General features: G+C 34.0%; 5 protein-coding genes and 1 long non-coding RNA gene across 6 annotated transcripts; 1 reads left to right on the top strand and 5 right to left on the bottom strand.

Moving 5' to 3' along the window:
* On the top strand, positions 18 to 1,584 carry LOC104716445. Its single transcript, XR_756051.2, has 3 exons — positions 18 to 448; positions 656 to 705; positions 1,272 to 1,584. It is a non-coding gene; the product is annotated as an uncharacterized LOC104716445 (long non-coding RNA).
* LOC104716443 lies at positions 4,850 to 5,611 on the bottom strand. The gene has a single exon (XM_010433820.1). It carries the CDS (start codon positions 5,503 to 5,505, stop codon positions 5,002 to 5,004), a length of 504 nt encoding a protein of 167 aa, XP_010432122.1. The 5' UTR covers positions 5,506 to 5,611; the 3' UTR covers positions 4,850 to 5,001.
* Positions 10,788 to 13,346, bottom strand: LOC104716441 (CASP-like protein 5C1). The gene is made up of 4 exons (XM_010433816.2): positions 12,981 to 13,346; positions 12,338 to 12,539; positions 12,128 to 12,260; positions 10,788 to 11,079 (listed from the first exon to the last, which is right to left on the bottom strand). The coding sequence occupies exons 2-4, from the start codon at positions 12,475 to 12,477 to the stop codon at positions 10,891 to 10,893; spliced, it is 462 nt and encodes a 153-aa protein (XP_010432118.1). The 5' UTR covers positions 12,478 to 12,539; positions 12,981 to 13,346; the 3' UTR covers positions 10,788 to 10,890.
* LOC104716442 (oxygen-evolving enhancer protein 1, chloroplastic) lies at positions 12,770 to 14,411 on the bottom strand. The gene is made up of 3 exons (XM_010433817.1): positions 14,100 to 14,411; positions 13,509 to 13,802; positions 12,770 to 13,417 (listed from the first exon to the last, which is right to left on the bottom strand). Exons 1-3 carry the CDS (start codon positions 14,340 to 14,342, stop codon positions 12,959 to 12,961), a joined length of 996 nt encoding a protein of 331 aa, XP_010432119.1. The 5' UTR covers positions 14,343 to 14,411; the 3' UTR covers positions 12,770 to 12,958.
* LOC104716440 (cold-regulated 413 plasma membrane protein 4) lies at positions 16,118 to 17,262 on the bottom strand. The gene is made up of 4 exons (XM_010433815.2): positions 17,006 to 17,262; positions 16,811 to 16,918; positions 16,658 to 16,728; positions 16,118 to 16,566 (listed from the first exon to the last, which is right to left on the bottom strand). The coding sequence occupies exons 1-4, from the start codon at positions 17,182 to 17,184 to the stop codon at positions 16,313 to 16,315; spliced, it is 612 nt and encodes a 203-aa protein (XP_010432117.1). The 5' UTR covers positions 17,185 to 17,262; the 3' UTR covers positions 16,118 to 16,312.
* LOC104716438 (protein HGV2-like) lies at positions 17,740 to 20,293 on the bottom strand. Its single transcript, XM_010433814.2, has 6 exons — positions 19,826 to 20,293; positions 19,356 to 19,609; positions 18,976 to 19,182; positions 18,779 to 18,869; positions 18,407 to 18,686; positions 17,740 to 18,319 (listed from the first exon to the last, which is right to left on the bottom strand). The coding sequence occupies exons 1-6, from the start codon at positions 20,158 to 20,160 to the stop codon at positions 17,960 to 17,962; spliced, it is 1,527 nt and encodes a 508-aa protein (XP_010432116.1). The 5' UTR covers positions 20,161 to 20,293; the 3' UTR covers positions 17,740 to 17,959.

The following is a 20,825-nucleotide window of genomic DNA, read 5'->3' as shown; positions in this document are numbered from 1 at the left end:
AGAGATAGAAATAGACCTTATTTTGGGCTGAAAAACTTTTTGCTTAATGGGCCTAAAGATGAGAGTCCAGTCCTAAAGCTATTCTTGCATCTCGATCTCCGATCCATTCGCTCCCTCTCTGTCACCATCTCCGCTCAAAATGTGAGGCTTGCGTGTGTGAGATCTCTCGCTAGACTTGGTCTTATTTTTCGTGCTACAGACAAAGCCGAAGCCGAATCACTAGCTTAATTCTTTGTAAATGAAAGCAGAAGAAGAAGAATCAAAGCATCATCATCATCTTCCATCACCGTCTCGTCTCTTGTATTGCATGCTTGGTGAAGAAGAGAAATAGGGCAGATCCAACAACCCCAAGCGTTGAACAAGTGGGAGCGCCGAAAGATTTAGGGCAAAACTATGAAATTCAAAGATGAAATCCAAGTGAAGGACGAAGAAATCGAAGATGAGAATGGTAAAATCAGAGCAATGAAATCGCATCTTTCTCTCTTATTCTAACTTTCTCTCTCTCTCTCTCTCTCTCTCTCTCTCTCTCTCTGCTTCTATGTTTCTCTGTGTTTTTGGTCCGAGTCTATTTATAACTGTTTGGGACTCAAGTTTTCGTGACGGTTACTTATTAATGACGGACTCAACAAACTTCCTTTTTTCTTCACTTAATCAGGTTAGGAGAAAGTTAAGACCAAAACCGAACCTGAGAGAACACAGGCTCGGGTAATAATAATCAAATTTCCTTTTTCTTTTAAAAATTTTAAAGGACAATTATCATAAATACCACTAAATTGATTTTTTTTTCCAAAAATACCACAATTTAGTTTTTTTTTCCAAAAATACCACTAATATGTAACTTTTTTCCAAAAATACTACATAATTGAATTAAAGTTCTAATACTAAAAACTAATCCCTAAATTCTAAATACTAAACTCTACCCATAAAAATTATATCCTAAAACTAAATTTGTCAATCCAAACCTAAAAAAAAAAATTTACATCTTTAAAAATTAATTTTTGTGTTTGTGATTATTTTGGAAAAAAAAAACTTTTGTGGTATTTTTGGAAAAAAAAACTAAAATGTGGTATTTTTGGAAAAAAAAAAATTTAGTGGTATTTAAAAAATTTCTCCTTTTTTAAAAAAAAATATATTTTAAAAGCGCATGCATCTCTAGTGTCATAGTGTGGTTCTGAGAAGAAACTGCCTTTTGGTTCCAAACATGTGTGTTTACTTAACAGTTCTTTGTTTTTTTTTTGGTGATACTAAGAATTTTGTTACATGGAGATTAGGATTCTCAAAGACTAGAGACAAGCTGAGTTTGTGGTTGCAAGCTAAGTTTGTGTGTTGGACTGTGCAAGCTTCAGGGAAAACTATGCTTTTGACGACCAACTTTATAATCAACAAGGAGGGGCCGTACAAACTTGATTACGATCAAAGTATCATATATTCCAACTTGGCTTTGGGCTGAGGCTTCAACATTTCAGCCTTAGGTGTAAAACAAAGACACAGATTTCCCTTGCTTACTCTGTTTTCTGTTTATGTATGGGCATTGCTTTACTACATTTTTTACAGAATTGCTTTATCAAGAAGCAATGGTGAATAAATGTCAGCACAAGAAACAGTAGTGGCATGACAAAACTCTTCTCTAATACTTCTTTAGTGTTTGTCTATACATCAAAATGATTTCAAAAGAGCCTATGTTAGAAATGTAGAGTTTTCAACTCCCAATTAAATATGTTAGAAAAGTGTCTCTTCTTGGAATATTCCCTCACAAACTTTTCTCTGTTGTTAAACCTCCTTGGTTTCATTACTAGCTCATGTCGGTCGGTTTGATACAACTAGTTAAGTTTGTTGTAATTTTTTTACTGTGATTAAATTTCATGTCAATGTTTCTATTCTTAAATGTGCTGCTGATTGATTCTTTGGCTGCAGTTATCCAGGTGGAAGCAAAAGAGTTGAGGATGATCACATAAGTTGTTTAACACTTAGTAATGGCTTTGTCGAAACCGGAGAAGAAACTATCGCCTATTAGACAATATCCCACATCGAGAGAAATAAGATTTGTGGGCACTCAACTCATGGCCAATTGGTTTTGGATTGGATATTCATGTTTACTTTTATCGCCTATTAATGTTGTAAACAAAAGGTTTGATAGTTAAACTTCTCTCACAACCTTTTTCGATGCCAATCTTTGCTTAACCAGCGGTCCACTTTCAGTAACATAATTTCTCCACCAGAAGACTCCATAAAGGAAGTAAGTATGGTTTCTATCTTTTGTAGTGCCATAATGGCACTGTCGTTTTGTAACTTTTCTTGTTTTGGTTACTTCACGAAGCAGTATATAAAGAACAGATCAAGTATTGGCACTCGGATATCATTATACGATCCCATACCTATAATGACTCCATCAGAGGGGATGATGATAATATATATCTGTCGACTACGTGTACTGCAAACTTGCTGACACTCGGTTCCTTTCTTCGACAAGCAAGTTGTGGGAGCTTCAAGAAAAACTCTGCTTTTTGATGAAGAATTGGAAACCAAGTGGACCGTACATCTCGATGATATCTAAGTGTCACATATTAAAACTGCGTTCCGTTTTTTCACTCTGTATTGGGATGATGTTCTGAAATGTTTGTTGCAGAAGAATAGTGACTACGTCATTGTTCGAGTAGGCAGTAAAAAGTTTTTAGATAGGGTAAACGAATAATATTGCCGAGATATTCAATTTTGACGAGTTATGAATATCAAATCACAGTAGTTAAGATATATCACTAAATAAAGTGCATTTAACTGACCCGGAGTAAACTTTACTATTATAATGAATTTACTATAGAAATTGCTGAATATGGCGGAATGATGTAAAGAATATATAAATTAGCTCGTTAAGCTCATTGTATCAGCCAGCGATAGATATATGTGGACAAAAAGAATGTAACAATCACTGTCCTCCACAATATCACAAAGAATATTATTGGTAAATACATCATCTCATGGGAAATTTGGTTGGAGTGTTTGATGTATTCACAAACGATAAAATAGTGAATTAAAACAAAATAGTAAAAGGAAATTAGTAAGAGTACATAATAAACACACTTGTATTACGAAAAGCTTTTCTTTTGGAAAAAAGTGGGATATTTTTATATATATGATTTACTTAAACGAAACTTTGGTAGAAAACTTTATGTCTGTATAATAGATTTGATTTACCTTAGTGTCTTCTTCTCTGTTTTGTTTTTCTTTCCCTTTTTTGGTTTTGTTTATATGTGATTTTGTGTAAGAGATATTAGCAAAGCAAAATGATTGTGTCGAGGGCTCGTGTAGGACATAATTTGGTTACAACCCTACTCTACGTTGTTCAAATTGGACCATGCATTATGTATGTAAAGTATGTTAACAAACTTATGGAATGAATAGTAATGGATTCAGTCGTGAATCTTGATCATATGTTAGAAAATGCTGTTTTCTGTTCCTGAATGCACATTAATTTTTCATCCGAGTTGGTATATATTGATCAAACGTTTTGTAATGTAAAACTATGTTGTATCTTCGCTATATATATCTTACTGAGACAAGCTTATATATTATAATTTAAATGAAAAAAAATAGAAGGAAAAATATCATTTTACAACATGAAAATATCAACAAATTAATCATTAAAAAACAATGAATGAAAACTATGTCGACATATAGTTAGTTGAACCGACTAAATATCAATTGCGTCAGTTATGTCGGATCTTAAAAACGAGTATACACACTATACTATTTGGAATAATGAATTAAATATCAGTGATATGTGTACACGTATAGTATAACATTACTTTAAAACTAGTTCTTAGATCCTGTGAAAAGCTTTGAGCTGAAGATTTTTTTTTTTTTTTAATGCAAATAGGTTAACGGATAAAAAGACAAGAAAACAATGGAGTAGTACAGAAAGCTTAAATTCTTTCTTGAAAAGATGGGAAACAATCATACTCAATTCGAACACAGCTGGGCATTTTTGTTTTGTCAACCTAATCTAATTTAGTAGTAATGAATGTTATGGACAGTCGCATTAATAACCAAAAAAGCTTTCATATGAATCATAAATAGATTGGCCAATGACTACATCCTTGATCACTGGAAGCTTTGATCAAAACAGCTGGACTTTTGGAACCAAGAGACTCTTAAATATAATTTCCGGAAAGTGCTCTAATATCAAGGTCACCTTTAAAATTTGATTCATATAAAAAGTTCCAAACTCATTATTCTTTGTCAAAAACATACACTCCTATGAAGTATACTATTTAATATTTTAGTTGTAAGAAATATATACACATATCTATTACTACTACTATTAAGTTATCAATTATTAAGGGAGGCAAAAAGCGAATCAACTGGTCCCAAGTTATATACGTCACGCCAACATATATTTAACTCCATTTTTCTAGTCATATATTTTAAAAACGAATATCCAAATTTTATTTTGATCATATTTACGCATTATGTATGTAGTTCATAATTTGGTACTAAAAGATTATTGATAACAGTTACGCTAAGGATATTTTATTGACAAATTTATCACTTAAAAATCAACTATTATATAATCTTTTCCAAATAACTATACTATTTTTTTTTGTGTTGGGGTCGATCGAACTGTGTGTATGAGTGTATATATTTATTTGACTATTATTGCGTAACCTTTGTATTTTTAATTCATCATGCAATCAATCCAAATACCGCGTTACGAGATCTTTGGAACCAGTCACATGTTCCTTTCTTATCTCCTTTATACTAGTTTTTATATCAATAATGAAATTAATACTTTTAGTTATGTGTATGTCAAATCTAATAAGTATGATTAACAAAAAAAATGTGTAATGTAAGGATATAACTGTAATTTGGTGCTAAGTACTAAAATACCAAATAAGAACTTTTTGCCAATATGCTGCAAATTGCATCTTCATTAAATGACTAAATAGGCCCCCCAACATAATTTACACTATCCACAAATTTTAATCAAAATTCCAAAACTACCCTTCACTCATCTATCGTACTCAACTCCGCCGCGTAACTTTTCCTCCTCCGGCTACTACTAACACTACCGCCACCGTCAACGTTCCTCCCTTTCCTTCTTCCGGAGCCGGAACCAACAGTATCATCACCGGATCCAACTCTCGTTCGAAACTTATCAGAAACAATAGGATCAACGAGTTTCCGACGGCAACCTCCACTACCTCGCATGAGCGCAGAGCTAGCTTTAACGGCCAATGCAGCCATCTCATCCGCTTTAAGTGGCTGACGAAGCCAAGAAAGAGGAAGAGCAAAGTATATCTGACCAAGCTGAAGCTCCTCGTCGGCGCTGATGGCGGAAACGGCGTCGTCGAAATCCATATCGTCGGAGTTGCAAATAAAACACATGGGATACTTGAGCAATACGTATCCGACTTTAACGGGGTTCGCAAACTCCATCATCCTCCCATCTTGTAAGATCACCTTCGCCGTGGCGACTTGAGTCGACTCGCTCGAGCTGCATATACCCATTTGCGTATGTGTATATATATTCAGTGTGTTAATAATAATGGTTCTTGGTAACTCGGTCTGAGTTGACTCAGTTTTTATTTTTCCCGGTGAGATGAAGAATAATTATTATTATGGGAAGAGAAAGAAGAAGCAGAGTTTGTGTATAAATAGAGAAAAATTTACAGAAAAATAATAAAAATGGATGCCACGTAGGATTTTTGTCGTGTTGTGGACCAATAGAAGTGATGACAGGCTGTATAAAGTGGTGGGGGGAGGAAGACAGCTTTTTTTGTGTGTTTGCGTTTCATATTTTTTTTTAACCCTTTGTTTATTGTTTGTTACCTATAATTACCACCATGTCAGGGGAGTAGCCTACTGAGCTTTGTTTATTTTTCGTTTACGTGTTTTAAAAAATGTCAAAGGTGATTTGCATGATGAGTTAATATGAACTTGTTACAAAATTCAGTGAAATAAGACAAAAAAAACCTATACTGTAGTAGTACTGTATTAAAAAAGACGTGAAGCTACCCACTCTACAAGCATGGAATAGCTTGTTTTTATTATGAGTCCATTATGAAACACATTTTGGTTATTTGTGATTGTGAAGAGGTAAATTATTGACTTAATAAGATTTTATTATAAAGCTCGTGTGGGGTTGGGAGCGGTAGGTTTACGTATTTAAAGTTGAAAGATCTAAAATTGAATTCCTGAAATTCAAACAACTATTGCTGCCCCCTTTATAACAATAGCTAGGTTACAAATTTAAACGCTATAATCGTTCCCATTTTTGTATTATATATGGATATTTCTTGTCACTTTTGAATCTATGATTTTGATTGGTCAGGAAGTTGTCGGATCCTTTAATGTAATATAAATTCATTGCTTATTTTTGTGTTTTTGTTTACATTTATTTTTATTGCATCCGGCATGTGTTTCTCTATTTTCTACTACAGTACTAATTTATTTTTTGTTGCAGTAATTATACTTCATTTATGATTTTACGAGTATTAGTTGTCGTATTTGGTTTGGTTGGTAAGAAATGCATATTGGTAAAGATACCAAGTAGTTAGTGTTGTGTAAATCTATCTAGCTAGTACAAAACAATGCCGTTTAGTTTTAGTATATAATGACTACTTGTAGTAATCTATATTAGCTATTTTTTTTTTCATTTAAACTATAGAAATAAGTTTATTGAAAAATGGTTAGAATTTTAAATTTGTAAAAGGCGTAATTTTTAAGGTGGATTATGTTTTTCACAGTGTCTATTATGGATTCCGATCGATGGTCTACTATCCAATCTAATTACTTGTTTGGTTAGTAGATAAGCAAAAAAGGTTAGTTAAATCACAATTATAAAAATCTACCAGTCAAACTCATCGTAGAAAGAAGCCAGAGTTTAATTTGCTTCCGTTGAGACGTTGATGTCAACATTGAACATCCTAAAATACAATGAATTTTGATTGGTGGTAAAGAATTTAATAATGACAATGACTTAAGCTAAATAGAGTAGGCATATTATAGTTGGCGACCATGGTTTTACTACTACTTCTTTGCATGTATATTTTGTTGCGGTTTCGGTTCACCAAGTTGCGTAGAGGACTACTACTTTATCTTTCTACTTATGAGTGTAGAGGCAGTCACCCAATCTATAGGGAAGGTGGGAGAAAAAAAGAAGGAAAGAATGGCATATCTTAGTAATTAAGATAGAGAAAGTAGTATTTCAGTAATCGTTCGACCATCATCACTACCACTGCGCATCTACTGAGCTTAAAATCTTGTGCCCTTAATTGAAACTACTAGCCATTACCTAGGTTAGGTTAAACTACGTCATAATTCCTAAATTGTTTTTTTAATAGTACCGTAAACTTTCGAAATACTTGCTTAGAACAAAAAAAATAAAATAAAAAACGTAACAATAGATGTGGCCTTAGCGCTGAGAGTCCACGGAACAAAACCAGAGTATAGGAAAATAGTAAGAGAAGGGAGTGGCAGGGGAGGGCGACGTGTCTTAAAATGACGCAGTCACGTGTCTTCGAGCCGTGAGATGACACGTACCTTTACATGGGTCCCACGAGAATCCGACAATTTTCATAGGTGATGGCGTAAACTCGTTTTAGTCCGTTCTTGCCCGGTGACATCTCGATATTGTTCTTGCTTCTTCGGAAATAGTTATAAATAATGTATCTATGGTTCAGAATAATGCGTAGTAGTCAAATTTAGGAATGGGAATGATGATGGGTCAATGTGTGGTAAATTTGTCAACTATCAGCTGAACGATTATGCCAACCAGAAATGAAGTGGCGCTGTGGTGTTTAGCTAATAGTATTGATATTATTTTCATGGTCAAACGATCGACCGCTCTATGTTTAGTAATAATTACTGATTAATATGGACTAATAATCGATCGTTTACACGCTGAAACCAATCATGTAAAGTTGTAAACTCCCTCAATTTGTATAATCTATATAACATTATGTTCATCAATATGTGTTATTGGACAAGTTGCCATATACATATATGCTTGTCGCAACAGTCAACACTCTTAATTTTATAGGAAAAAAATCCACCGTATACGTACCATTGTGTTATCTCATGTTGTTTCACTATATATTAACATAACCCTTTCATATGCTACTTTTCCATTTACTTAGTTATATCTTTTATTCCAAAGAATCAATGGTGGATAATATGAGATATCCAGCTTTCTGCTTTATATGTTGATAGGACATATGGTTTTTTATTTCACGATATAATTTATAGATGAGTATTTCAAAGACACGGATAAATTAGAGGAGATATAGAGTACCAATTTCTAAAAAAATGATAACAATTAGAGATTTGTTTAAAGCTCGACTGTCGAAGTAATGCTTGTTAGTTGTAATACAATCATAATCTGTATGTTTTAATTTTGTTAAACAAAATAATGTCTCTTTTCTGTTATAGATACTTGTGTCGTAATAACGTATGATTGTTTATTAATTGGACTTTTTCTTTTGTAATTTATTAGAAAGATTTTGTACATGTAGAAGAAGAAAGAGAGCGTCACATGCTCCATGCTTTGGTATGAAGAAGCTTCATGGATGCTCCCTCTAACGGTCTCACCCCACAAATGTGAAGATTGAACCAATAATTAACCTCTTTGACTCACCAGAAAAGAATGCTTAATTTATTCGACTTCCAAAAACTTTATCTTATAATATTGTTTTCATCAGGTAAATTAAACCGACGAGGCTAAAAAATCCCGACCATAATACACATATTTCAATAAAAAAAACAATAGTCTCTGTTTGGTTTAGCTGTAGGTGTTACCAATCAGTTTTGAATTGAGATGGTCTGTTTTTTGTTGGTTTCCATATAACCGTTACATATTATTTATCGTTTTTCTTTATAGCTTAGTTACATAATCACGTGCAAATATTTGTTATAATTTCTTAGCTACGTTACAATAAAATTGTTTAAATTCAATTTATTTGGGTTTCTTATTTAGTTATGATTGTGTTTCTTTTTTGGTGTGTTGCGGAGGTGAAATTTTCTCGTTTAACATGTGCATATGAACATTTACGAAGATTATAATCTTTAATTTCCCCAATTTGTATTTATGTGATCATGTCTTAGTGATAAATCTTAAGAAATTAGTCAAAAATAAATGACACCAATGGCGCGTCCATGCATGTTCCATCTTTTTTTTTTTAATACGGTCATTTTATACGTCCATCAGCATAGTATGCATTCTACACATACATGTAACAAAAAAAAAATTCTAAACATACATATACATTATTTACAAAACTATATTTTAAAATAATAATTTGAATGGGAAAATATCCATATGCTAGAAAATTTAATTAATTTATGTAATTAAAAGATATGGTTCACACGATATATGGAATATATTGATTTTCATGGTTTTGTATTATATTTATATGCTTGTTTTTATACGATAGTGGGACTCCTTCTTTTTGTCCAATAATATCTTGTTTTGTTCTTTAGATTCATTGAAAAAAGCTCACACTTGTCATTGCCATGAAACTTCCCGTCTTTGAACTTTCATATAAATTTAGAATCAAAAGTTTCCATCATCATGCAAGGTTGTCTTGGGTCCCCTTTAACTTTAATTACTTCTGAACGCTTAAGAATCATTCCTAATTATGGTTCATAAAAGTATAAATTATTATTATGTTGGTCTTGTTTTTGTGGAACCGTCTATATATGCACATGATTCACAGTCCTTATATATAAAGTTCAGGATAATATATAATTTTATTGTTTAAAAGGTTTTCTATATATAATTTTATTGTTTAAACTATATAAGGTTTTCTATATATAGTCTAAATGGTTGTGAAATTTTGTTTATATGTAATTTGACCATTTGGGTTTAGTTTTATAACATCATAAAGTTTTGTCTATGTGATTTGGGTATCGAAGAAAATCTATAGAAACTTACGTACGGAACACATGAATGTGTATGTGCATGCACTTGAACAAGCCGGTGCCTTAAATAAACAAGAACATTTTAAAAACCCATAAGTCGATTCTCATTTATAAGCAATGAAATAATAATCTATTATATATATATTAATTAATTTGATTCATCTGTATGTATGCTAATACAGATAAATACTTATCTAAATCCAGACATTTGCAAATCAAATGAGATTGGACACTTTAGATCTTCATGTCTCCCATATATTACATTATATAACACTATGAACAGATTAACCTATATATATAATAAAATGGTAATTTAACAAATGAGTTCATTCTTATTGATAGCATCTAACTAAATTTTGATATATTTATGCAATTGACAAATGTTTTTTAAGGTTTGAATAATTTTTGTACATATTTTTGTACAATTGACAAAAAATCTGTTGTCTGCCGTCGACATCATGATTTATATTTATTATATTGGTTTAAGTTAAATATATCAGTGTATACAGTTGATATTTGAGAAAATGAATACAGTAACTAAAGATTTTGTAATTAATTTCTATTCAGTTTGGTACTTTCTCATAATTGTATTCAACCTTCCTCCTACTATGTAGACTGAGCTTTTGATTAGTGATATTGCTGTAGAGCATAGTTTTCAAGTTTTTGTATAGGCCCATGTGCAATGCTGCAACAAGCCTTACAAATTACAAGATGTACTTTATTAAAGGTCAAAATTGTTACAGTCAAATGATTACAAAGGTTTCCTATAAATACAGTGTTCTAATGGGACATCCGATATGACCATTTACTATTCAAATTTTAACATATATATAGAAGACATGTACATACATGATTATTTATGCATTTTGAGACACAATAATTTTTGTGTAGATATTTTTATGTACGTACATGAAAATTATACAAATGCAAAAGGAGAATATAATATAAAGATTAAACTGGTGAAAAGAAATCTAATTAGTGAGACATTAGAGAAGGAAGAAGACGAAAGTTAAAGAAAGTGGAAGCAAAAGAAAGAAACGAAGACAAAAACGCCATTGTCGCCGATAACTTATACCGATCACACTGCTTCTCTCCGGCTCCAATCAAAAGTACGGCCACGCTCGCCGTCGAGCATGCACCTCCCAGCGACAAAAATGACAGAACCTGAAGAAATCCATATCTTTTATTATTAGTAAATCAATCATTAAAATATTTCGGTTAATTAATTACACCTTTTCCTGTTTATTATTTATTATATATAATTTTTAAAAATAGAATTCGAGTCCTTGAAAGAGCCATAAAAGAATTCACATAGTCTAGTACCACCAAACAACAAAAGTATACAAGTTGAAGTACTCTAGTGATTTCGCAATCTTGATTACAACAAGCAAAGATCAGTGATCCATATTCCTCTGCTTATTGCAAACAGGTATTTTCAGATGACGATGATGATTATGTTGTATTGAAATGTTATAACAGAGTCTGATGGGTCATCATCAGCTTATTCTGGTTTTGATATGACTCGTTTTACATGAGTCGTCAGTTCAATATCAATCATGATCATTTTCAGATTCGACATGAGCTAGTGTTATTTTCCGGTTTAAATTGTAGTTAACCGCCTGAAATTATTTTAGACCTAACTTTGACAGATGATTGGACCGGTCAGCTGCAAAGACTTGGCCTACTACAACTTCTATAACTATAACGTTATAAGTTTGAGATTCATTCTACCACACACTGAATTACCAAAGATGATAGTGGAGTCTAAGTTAAACAAGAAACAAAAGGTACGAACAACTTTTTGCATAATATTGTTACAGATTAGTTGACCCGAAATTGAGAACACCATGGACCATTCATTACAGTGGAAACCATTATTAGATAACTATAAGTTGGTGTATAGCCTAAAACCTTTTATCCATTAATGGCTTATGTGATTTGGATATCTATCAATCTTTTCTCATAAGATATGGTCCACTACAGATATTATAGTGGGAAAGGATATATAGCAGAAAGCTAATTATAAAGTTGTGGAATGTATTACAATTTGAATACTACTTGGATTGTATTTTTGATAGGAACCAATTAAAAATATAATCTATCTCCACTATGTCTATGTCTATTACTAGTCACAATCAGCTCATTTGGTAGCACACATTTTCTAAAGTAGATGAATATAGCTAGGAAGGTTTCAAACACAAAGATAACTTACAAAATCTCCAGCGACGATGACTGATATAACTGTTGCTTGCATAGGAAGGCTTTGGATGATGATGGAGTAAGCGTCCATTAGGGCTAATGTCACGCTCCATGGTGTCACTAAACCCATGACTGTAACTAAATAACTGTTCCACACCATTTATAATTATCTGATATTTCGAAACTTGATTTCTAATTTTGAAAGAAAGATTTGGTTTATTACCAGAAGGCAGTGTAAGCGTATAAATCTTCGTCATCGTTAAAGCACATAAAAAGAAGCGAAGCAGAAGAAAAGAGAGTTTGCCCGATACGAAGAACAAAACTTGAGCTGGTTCCAAACGAAGCTGTTCTAACCATCTCCATGAACGGAGTCCTTGTTATCGTCTCTCTTACTCGTCATTGTCACCTTCTTCGATCTTCCATCACTGTGTTGTCCAAAAGATTTGTAACTTTGAGTAGGAGAGAAGACAGAACCAAGAAACAGAGCAAAGGGTCCTCTGTTTTTAAGACAGGGGAGGTGAAAACAAAAAAAAAACACAAAGTGGATGTGAGATGTGACGACAAAGTGGTTTTGCTTAGTTATGAATATGTTCTTACTTCTTAACCAGAAATCATATTGCTGTTACCAAGCAATTATCCAGATCTACAAATATGATATCTTAATCCGTAATGATTAGTCTCTTTTCATCACAATAATTAGTTTCTGATTAAAGCCAAAAGTGCAACAGCTAAATTATAGTATAGTGTTTACCTAATGGAGTTCAACATGTGCTTATGAACTGGAATCAATAATCTTTAATCATAACATTTACAGACAAACAGATTCTCTAGATAATCTATGTTTTTATTCCTCAAGTTGGGCATACCAGATTCCTTGAATCTTGACATCCTTAGGATTCTTGGCACCCAAATCGGTATCCGAAGGCTGAATACTCTCGAAAACACCGATCACTTCACGGGTCTTGGGATTACTCTTTGTGACACTAAATGTGATCTTACCAAGTGAAGCAGTTGTGTCTTTGTTGTTCTCCTTAGATAGCTCCTCGTCGTCTCCTCTAGCAGGTAATGCAACCGCATTGTCGTATCCAGTAGAGCCACCACGGCCTTTAGGATCCAAGAAAGACGAGCCTCTATAAGATGGCACCAAGAAATCTCCTCCAAAGCTCTCTGGTCTACCTGATGCCACGAGCTGCTTGATCGTGAACAAGAACGGTACACGCTCCCCACCGGGAAGTTGTACAGTCACTGCAGCGTAATCAATACCGTCTTTCTCTATAAACTTCACCTTTCCATCAGAAGCTACCTATTGAATTGAATCAAATACCAAAGTTAAGATTTTGTATGGACTGTTCGAATGCCAATGTATGGAAAGGTTTTTAGCAGCGAGATTTTACTTCGAAAGGGCCTTCGATTTCATCGAGTGTGTAGGTAAGACGAGTCATGAGCTTTGTGTTTTGGAAATCAGGCGTGGAGTTCTTGCTAACTCCTTCTGCTTTGACGGTGAATGAAGTTGGCTCTAAGCAAAACTTCCTGGCGTAGTATTTGCCTGGCTTTATGGAGAATGAGTCCACACCACCTTCAATGGTTGGACATTGATTTGCAGTCCCTGTTCCTTTCACTTCCATGTAAGTCTTGCTCTGAATCTCTTTATAAGTTAGCCTCTTTGGCACTCCTTCTGCGTTTGCCCCCTGTATATACACAAAAACATGTTACATGGATCATCATCAACATACCATTTATCTTTATCTATGAATCGATCAGATTCTAAAATTAAGATCATCAGAAGTAAACTAACTAAAAGGCTGAGTCTTTAGTGTTAGAAATTGAAATTCAGTGAAGAGGACGAAACCCTAATATATAAATCGGTGTACATGTTCCTCAATTTCTTAAACCCTAATTTAGCGATCATAGGAGCAACTAGGACTATAAAAGGTTTGAGTCTTTAGCATCAAAACTTGCAACTTGCCGAAAAGCTAGAAACGTACCGAGACGAGAAGAGCAGAGGTGGCGAGTGCAAAACCGGCGATCTTAGTAGCGTCAACACAACTCTGACTTAAGTTCTTGAGATCGTTGTGGAGGGAGCAAGAGACACGGCTCGCCACCGTGTTGACGCCAAAGCATTTAGAGACACTCTGAGAAGAAGTCCGGAGCTTTGCGGCGGAGCTGGTGGGCGTAACCAGCCTAGTGGATTGCACGGGGGTAACGGCGGCTTGTAAGAAAGCGGCCATAGTCCGCCACAGAGTCACTCCTCTGATCAGACCAAAAAGCTCTCTCTGATGATCTGATGTGTCTCTTTTGTGAAATTTGAAGTGTAAAGGGATTACAGTATCAGGTTCTGTGCTATGCCACGTGGCTGCTTATTGTTTGTCATCAAAGATTCCACATCTTGATTGATTCTAGTAATATACGCTATTAATTAAAAAACGTCGTGCATTACATGTTTAGATATGAACAACGGCACGTATTTCATTGTAAGGAGATTAACTAACCAATTAAAAGTTTAAAACTAATCAAGCAAAATTTAACTAAAAAATCTATACTAATAAAAAATATGAGCTATAAGCGCGTCTACATAGGATTTTAAACCTCTAATTATGATTAGACACTTCATTAATTAATATTTTTTAAAAATTTCTAGTATTTTCTATATTAAGAATTATTTTAAACAATCAATCAGTATTTGACATGTCATTCATTAACATTTTTTAAATTTCTAGAATTTTTTAGAAAAAGAAAAATTTTAAATTTATCGAAATAAAAGAACTATGCACAATATCCTACATCGGCTAGAAATTTTTTAGACAATAGTTCAGAACCATTATAAATAAGATTAATATGTTTCCAACAACGAATGAGCAGCAAAGCTTCGCGTCCAAGTTTAAATTAAAAGTATATTCGGTTTGATCCGGTTATTTATTTGATCAAATTAAAACTTTAAAAAGTTTCAAAAAAATAAATTATAATATTTAAAAATTTTAAAAGTTTTAATATTATAAATATTGAAACTTTTAAAAGTTCTTAGCTTTTAAAAAGTTTTTAAATATTATAACTTTTAAATTTTAAAAATTTAAAATATTATAAATATTGAAACTTTTTAAAAGGTTCAAAATTTATATTTCGAACCCTTTCAAATTTCGAAACCTTTTAAAAGTTTAAAATATTATAAATATTTATGTAAAATAAATTATCTTATTTATATACGTTTGTGCTTTTTATTTCTTATGAGCTGTAAAACATATTTTTGTGTATGATTTTATAGATAAGTTGATATTTTTTCATTAATTTTTTATTTTTTATCTTATTTTTTTTTATGAGAAAATAAATGATTTTGTTATTGGAGTTTGATGGATTAACAAGTTGTGTGGTAGTCTAAACAAAAGTTTTTTAGTGGAAGAAAGTGAAGAATTTGACGAGGATGAAGAAGAAAAAGAGTATAGCGAAGAAGCAGACGGTAAAAGTAACGATGACGATTACCACAAAATTTGACAATAGAAATGACAATAAAGAATATGAAGAATAAGAAAACATTGAATAAAAAACACGAAAACATAGGTGGTAGCGATCAATTAAATATGAAAACGAGTTAAATTCATAATGATAAAATTGTTTTGTTTTTCTGGTGGTCAAAAAAATGGTTTAGGATATGTGATGTCATCAGTTTAATTCGCCTCGCCTGGATGTCGAGTTAAATTCATTGATTTTTTTTATCAGATTTGATTTTATAACACAACTGATTTTTATATTTCAAAAAATTGTGTATCTGAAATTTAACTTTTTCCTTAATACTAATTTAAATTTTTTTATAAGATAATATTTTACTACCGTCATCAATCATATATAGTTTTCATCAAAATATATCAAATATACCCACGCGTAGCGTAGGTTCAAAACCTAGTAAATAGATAAAAATCCATGCTATAGAATATCCATTAAAATTTTATAATATATTTTTCTTTGTATAAAACAACTATTAGTCATTGTCAACTGAATAAATAGTCTAGAATATTCAAGATCTTTTTCAACACACCAACCAATATAAAAAAAAAAAAACTCACATTTCTTACAAGGCAAATACATACAAGATAAAAGAACTTACAAGTCAGCACAACTGAAATGCTTCTTATAAAGACATTATGCAATTTAAACTTTGAATCTTAATTCAAGACTACAATACAAGCCAATGGGTGTTGGAGTGGACTTAGAAGATGTGGAAAAATATGGTCCAAATCGGGTAAACGAGGAGGGCAACGATCCCAAGGGTATTGGAAATTCCATGCTTCTCGGTAAAACATTTTTTGAATCCACCAGAAGCTTTAACGTGTTCATGGAAAAGGTAACATGCTATTGCAAGACATATTACTGCTCCAACCCAATTTTCTCTTAGTGTCTCAGCAATGAGTCTCGGCGCAACCACCAGAAGAAGAATCAATGCTGCCGGGATCTCTAGCCACTCTAAATGAAAATATGAAAACAAACAAAGTTTTAAGATAAAAGTTTCGTGATTATTAGGTTCGAAATTCAAACAAATGTCTAGTAATCTGACCTGGAAACTCTTTAGGGAAGAAAAGCCTTATTGTGATCGCGATGAGAGCAATCCATTTCCCAAAATCTCCGCTGTGAAATTAAATCTAATATTAGTTACATTTACAGAAAGAACTCCAAGTGACCATTTTAAAGAGGACTTGTTCTTGATTACCTAAAGAAGTGGAAGATAACCGTAGGAAGTGTGAAAAAGATGTATGGCACTAAAAGGCTAGTCAACATTTTGGTTCTCCAGTTGGTCCGATCCAATATCAATAGATAGCTGTCAAAACAAACAATAAGAATCATCACAATGATCCAAACAAAAGCACACAAAAAAAAGTTATTTGGTTTCATCTTTTTTGCTCACATGGCGGAAATTGAAGCAGCCCATTGGAGGAAAGACGTGCCGAAGCCTAACCCGCCGAGCAGCCTTACGTCTTTCACGAGCTTCTTTGTGGCGGCGACGAACTCATTCAGATCGGAATTGATCAGGTTCGCAGTCGTCTCCTCCGAAGTCTTCATGGCCAAATACTCAACCCTTCCCATTTTGCAAGTTTTATTTGTGAATGTAGCAAGTAAACTCTCTCTCTCACATAGCAGAGTATTTATAAACCAATCACATAACATCTTCGCTGCTAACCTTTGAAACTTTCAAATATGAATAATAAAAGAATCAAAATGTGACTGTTAGTTAATTAATGAAATTAATATAATGATACTTAATCGTCGACTTCGAGTGTATGTATTTTTAGTTATATTTCAATTTGTGACAACTGTTCTCGAGTTTTGATATATATAGAGCTGCTCGCCACGTAGGCTTTGCTGGGGTGACACTGACAGAGTTAACACGTGGCTCCCCGAAAGAGGTCTCTCTTTTCGTATACAGCTCATCGTATCTCCCTAATATATAACGAAACTTTCTACTAATCATATAAAATCTCAGATTTTGATTCTACAAGTAACCCCCACATTTGGTAGGAAAGATTATCCTCTTATCTCTTCTTAGTTAGAAATAAACTAATCCAGTGAAGTTATAAAGACACCTGAGCGATGATTACCAGATATATTGTGCTAATAAGATGTTGTCAGTAAACTAGAAAGCACATAAAAGTAATACCGGTTAACAAGAAGCTAGACAAGAAGTACGAAAATCGAAGCTCTCAGCGATTAAAAAGTGGCAAGTACGACGGACCCCATTACAATACAAGAACTTGAAACTAGTCTTGGAAGATTCATAAGATACCAAAATGTTTTTCTCAGTTTTCCTCGGTTAACAACTTCAGCAGTACTAGAAATTTCTATACCTCTTTCCTTTTCACCTTCAAGAAGAGTTGCCATCGGCTTTGTCTGAAGGCTCAGTAGCTGGTCTCTTTGATGCACTTGATTCTATGGAGGTTGCATTCATCAAGACTCTCTTCACTCCTCTTCCAACTACACCCAAATGAGTTACACCTGACGATGCTCCTACTCCTGCTGCTGCTGCACCGGTATGAGCGGTTGAGACTGTAGGCGATTCTAAATCTTTCCCGAAATTGGTATTCGCAGTTCCCATCCTAGAAGAGCTCATTTCAGCAGCAGCAGGAACAACCTTTTCACTAGCATTTGCCTTTGCCGATGACATGCCCATTAGCTCAGCAAGAACTTGCTTTGGGTTCTCTGCTTGTTGTTTCAAATCCTCAAGCTGCATAAAACAAATGTTGGACATTAGTATGGGTTTGGAGTTCTTTTTTTTTTTTTTTTCTAATGAATGAAGACTTAGTGAACTTGCCTTCTTTTCTAAATCTTCAGCGAGACCAGCCATGACTTCGATCTCAGCTTCTTTGTCTTTGTCTGAAGCTGATTTATCAATGTAGGGAACATTAGATGATTGTTGGATGCCTTCATCTATTTCAGAGACGGTTGAGGAAGTTGCTGATCCAGAAGCAGATTTGATCTCATTACTGAGCCTCTCCATCCGTGCTTTGCAAATTAATATAGCCTTCTGACAATATGGCATTGCTTCCTTAGGCTGACATCCAGTCTCTAGACAGATGCATATACGGAAGTTTCTGAAACGTTCAAGTTAAGTTTATATATAAACCAACACTTCCATTGACAGAAACGAAAAAATGAAATACAAATTAAGAAATCAAAAGGATACAATTCGGCTGTGTGTCGACTGTCAGGTTCAACCAAACGCTCTACAATGGACAACGCTTTCTTATAGTCACTCAGGGAAGACTCGATGTCCTCTGCATAATAAATCAACAACTCAAAATTGACCACTCGTAATAGAGAAAACTGAATATGGGGAAATAGAGCATAATAAAGTTGATACAAGAAAGATATACGGTATACCTCTCTCCAAGGAAATTTCAGCAAGCGCACAGAGTATATCCACTTTTACCATTGTCTCAGTAGACTGTTTGTCAGTAATAGCCCTTGCAATATCCAACATTTTCCAGGCCATATCCAAATCAGAGTCATCCTCATCACCATCTGCATCAGATAGGTCATCATCATGACAATCTTCACCATCCTCTACTTGGTCTTTCCCACCAGAACCTATGCATGAGGGGGAGCAAAGGTCAGAAACTTGCACATCCACAATCATTTTGTATACAGGTTTTTGAAAGACACAAGAAAATACGATTAAACGGAGCACTAAGAAACGAATAAGCAGTAGCATCTACACCCCATAAGGTTAAATGAGGACAATCCCCAAATTTATCCATTACCTTCTTGCCCACTTGAACTCCCTTGTCTCTCTGGGTCACTCGAAACAACAGATGCAGCAGCCAAAGATTCACCATTCGCAGTGGTGTTCTTCACAGAATCATCTTTGTTGCTGGACTCTTGCTGAGCTTCACCTTCTTTCTTAGGCATGTTACCAAGTGGATCAGCTTCAGCTTGAGCCTTTTCCAGGAGAGCTGATCCATATCGATAGTATGCGTTTATACACTCAGCATCAAGTTCACCATAGTGTGCAACCCTAAACAAACCAACAATTGCAACAAAGTTTTCATTAGATCCTAAATCCAAAGAAGAGCAACAAATCTTAGAAAACTCAGTCCAGGAGGAGATACACAATTGAAATCTCTACCAAAAACCCCAGAACCATGATTAGATCGTTCTGTAAATCCCAGATGTGTGAATCGGAAACATATGAAACCCTAAACCCTCGATTGAGTTTCGTGAAAATGCAAACCTGATCTCGAGGGCGCGGCTGAAGCAATCGACGGCTTCTCCGAAATCTTGGTCTTTCAAAAACGCAGAGGCTTGCTCCGTCAATTCGTCGGCGAACTCAAGCGTCTTCTCACGGTCCTCATCGCAAACATCAGTAGCAGCACTATCGGCGGCGTTATTGTTGTTGTTGTTGTTGCAGGTAGAATCAGTGCCGCCTCCCTGAACAGAAGATTCAAGAGTGGCTTCGATTGAGGCTTGGTTACGTTCTAGGGTTTGTTGGATCGGAGGCTCGGTTAGGGTTGTTTGTACAACCTCCGTCACCGAAGCTTCCGATGCTGAAGCTGCTTCTTCAACCATGGCTAGAATTATAAGATTCGAATTGGAAGAAAAAAAAAAAAAAAAAAAGAAAAACGCCCAAATTTGTTGTATCGCAAGAACCCTCTCCTCGCTTTTTGGCGGACTTGAGCAAAATGGTAAACCTCAAAAACAAAAACACAAAATTACTTTGCCAATACAAAATTAATTTTTATTATGTTTGGTTAAAAAGGCGTATATTATCTTAACAACGTGAAGTCTAGCTAACCTGCACCGGCCAGGTTGTGATATCAATTTCCATATTTTCAGCCTAAATCGTAAATAACTAAATATTATCTGGTGTTTTCTGGCGTTTAAGCCCAAGTAAAAGAAGAATATATGGGCTTCCGAAAACAACCAATGGGCTGTTAGTAAACAACGGTCCATAAGCAAAGTCTCCCAATCACACGAGGTTTGTTGCTTTCTTAATTTCCTTTTTCTTTTTTTCTTTTTTTTTGTTTTGTTAATAATTTTGATTTCCCTATGTTAATTATAAGGTTAATAAATTTAAATTGTAACCATTGGTCGTATTTAATTTCAAATCTTAAGATCTTTGATTTTGTCCGCGAAATAAATAACTTGAATCAATAAAAACGTGTGGTTCTAGTAGCTTAGCTAGACGAAGAAGCTACAACTACTGCGACAATAAGTTAATAACGATCTGGATC

This window comes from Camelina sativa, chromosome 10, assembly GCF_000633955.1.
Source record: "Camelina sativa cultivar DH55 chromosome 10, Cs, whole genome shotgun sequence".
NCBI lineage: Eukaryota > Viridiplantae > Streptophyta > Magnoliopsida > Brassicales > Brassicaceae > Camelina > Camelina sativa.
The sequence above is the reverse complement of the archived record's forward strand: the minus strand, read 5'-3'. Positions and strand labels throughout refer to the sequence as shown.

Bases quoted from the DNA above. Each gene is read 5' to 3' on its own strand.
- LOC104716443 (XM_010433820.1), bottom strand. From the start codon at position 5,505: ATGGGTATATGCAGCTCGAGCGAGTCGACTCAAGTCGCCACGGCGAAG.
- LOC104716442 (XM_010433817.1), bottom strand. From the start codon at position 14,342: ATGGCCGCTTTCTTACAAGCCGCCGTTACCCCCGTGCAATCCACTAGG. The intron at 13,803-14,099 runs GTACGTTTCTAG...GTGTATATACAG, and splicing joins CCTCTGCTCTTCTCGTCTCG to GGGGCAAACGCAGAAGGAGT. The intron at 13,418-13,508 runs GTAAAATCTCGC...TCAATTCAATAG, and splicing joins AAATCGAAGGCCCTTTCGAA to GTAGCTTCTGATGGAAAGGT.
- LOC104716441 (XM_010433816.2), bottom strand. From the start codon at position 12,477: ATGGAGATGGTTAGAACAGCTTCGTTTGGAACCAGCTCAAGTTTTGTT. The intron at 12,261-12,337 runs GTAATAAACCAA...GGTGTGGAACAG, and splicing joins TACGCTTACACTGCCTTCTG to TTATTTAGTTACAGTCATGG. The intron at 11,080-12,127 runs GTAAGTTATCTT...GGATTTCTTCAG, and splicing joins TCATCGTCGCTGGAGATTTT to GTTCTGTCATTTTTGTCGCT.
- LOC104716438 (XM_010433814.2), bottom strand. From the start codon at position 20,160: ATGGTTGAAGAAGCAGCTTCAGCATCGGAAGCTTCGGTGACGGAGGTT. The intron at 19,610-19,825 runs GTTTGCATTTTC...TGGTTTGTTTAG, and splicing joins AGCCGCGCCCTCGAGATCAG to GGTTGCACACTATGGTGAAC. The intron at 19,183-19,355 runs GTAATGGATAAA...CCTCATGCATAG, and splicing joins GAGTTCAAGTGGGCAAGAAG to GTTCTGGTGGGAAAGACCAA.
- LOC104716440 (XM_010433815.2), bottom strand. From the start codon at position 17,184: ATGGGAAGGGTTGAGTATTTGGCCATGAAGACTTCGGAGGAGACGACT. The intron at 16,919-17,005 runs GTGAGCAAAAAA...TTGTTTTGACAG, and splicing joins GCTGCTTCAATTTCCGCCAT to CTATCTATTGATATTGGATC. The intron at 16,729-16,810 runs GTAATCAAGAAC...TTAATTTCACAG, and splicing joins GTTATCTTCCACTTCTTTAG to CGGAGATTTTGGGAAATGGA.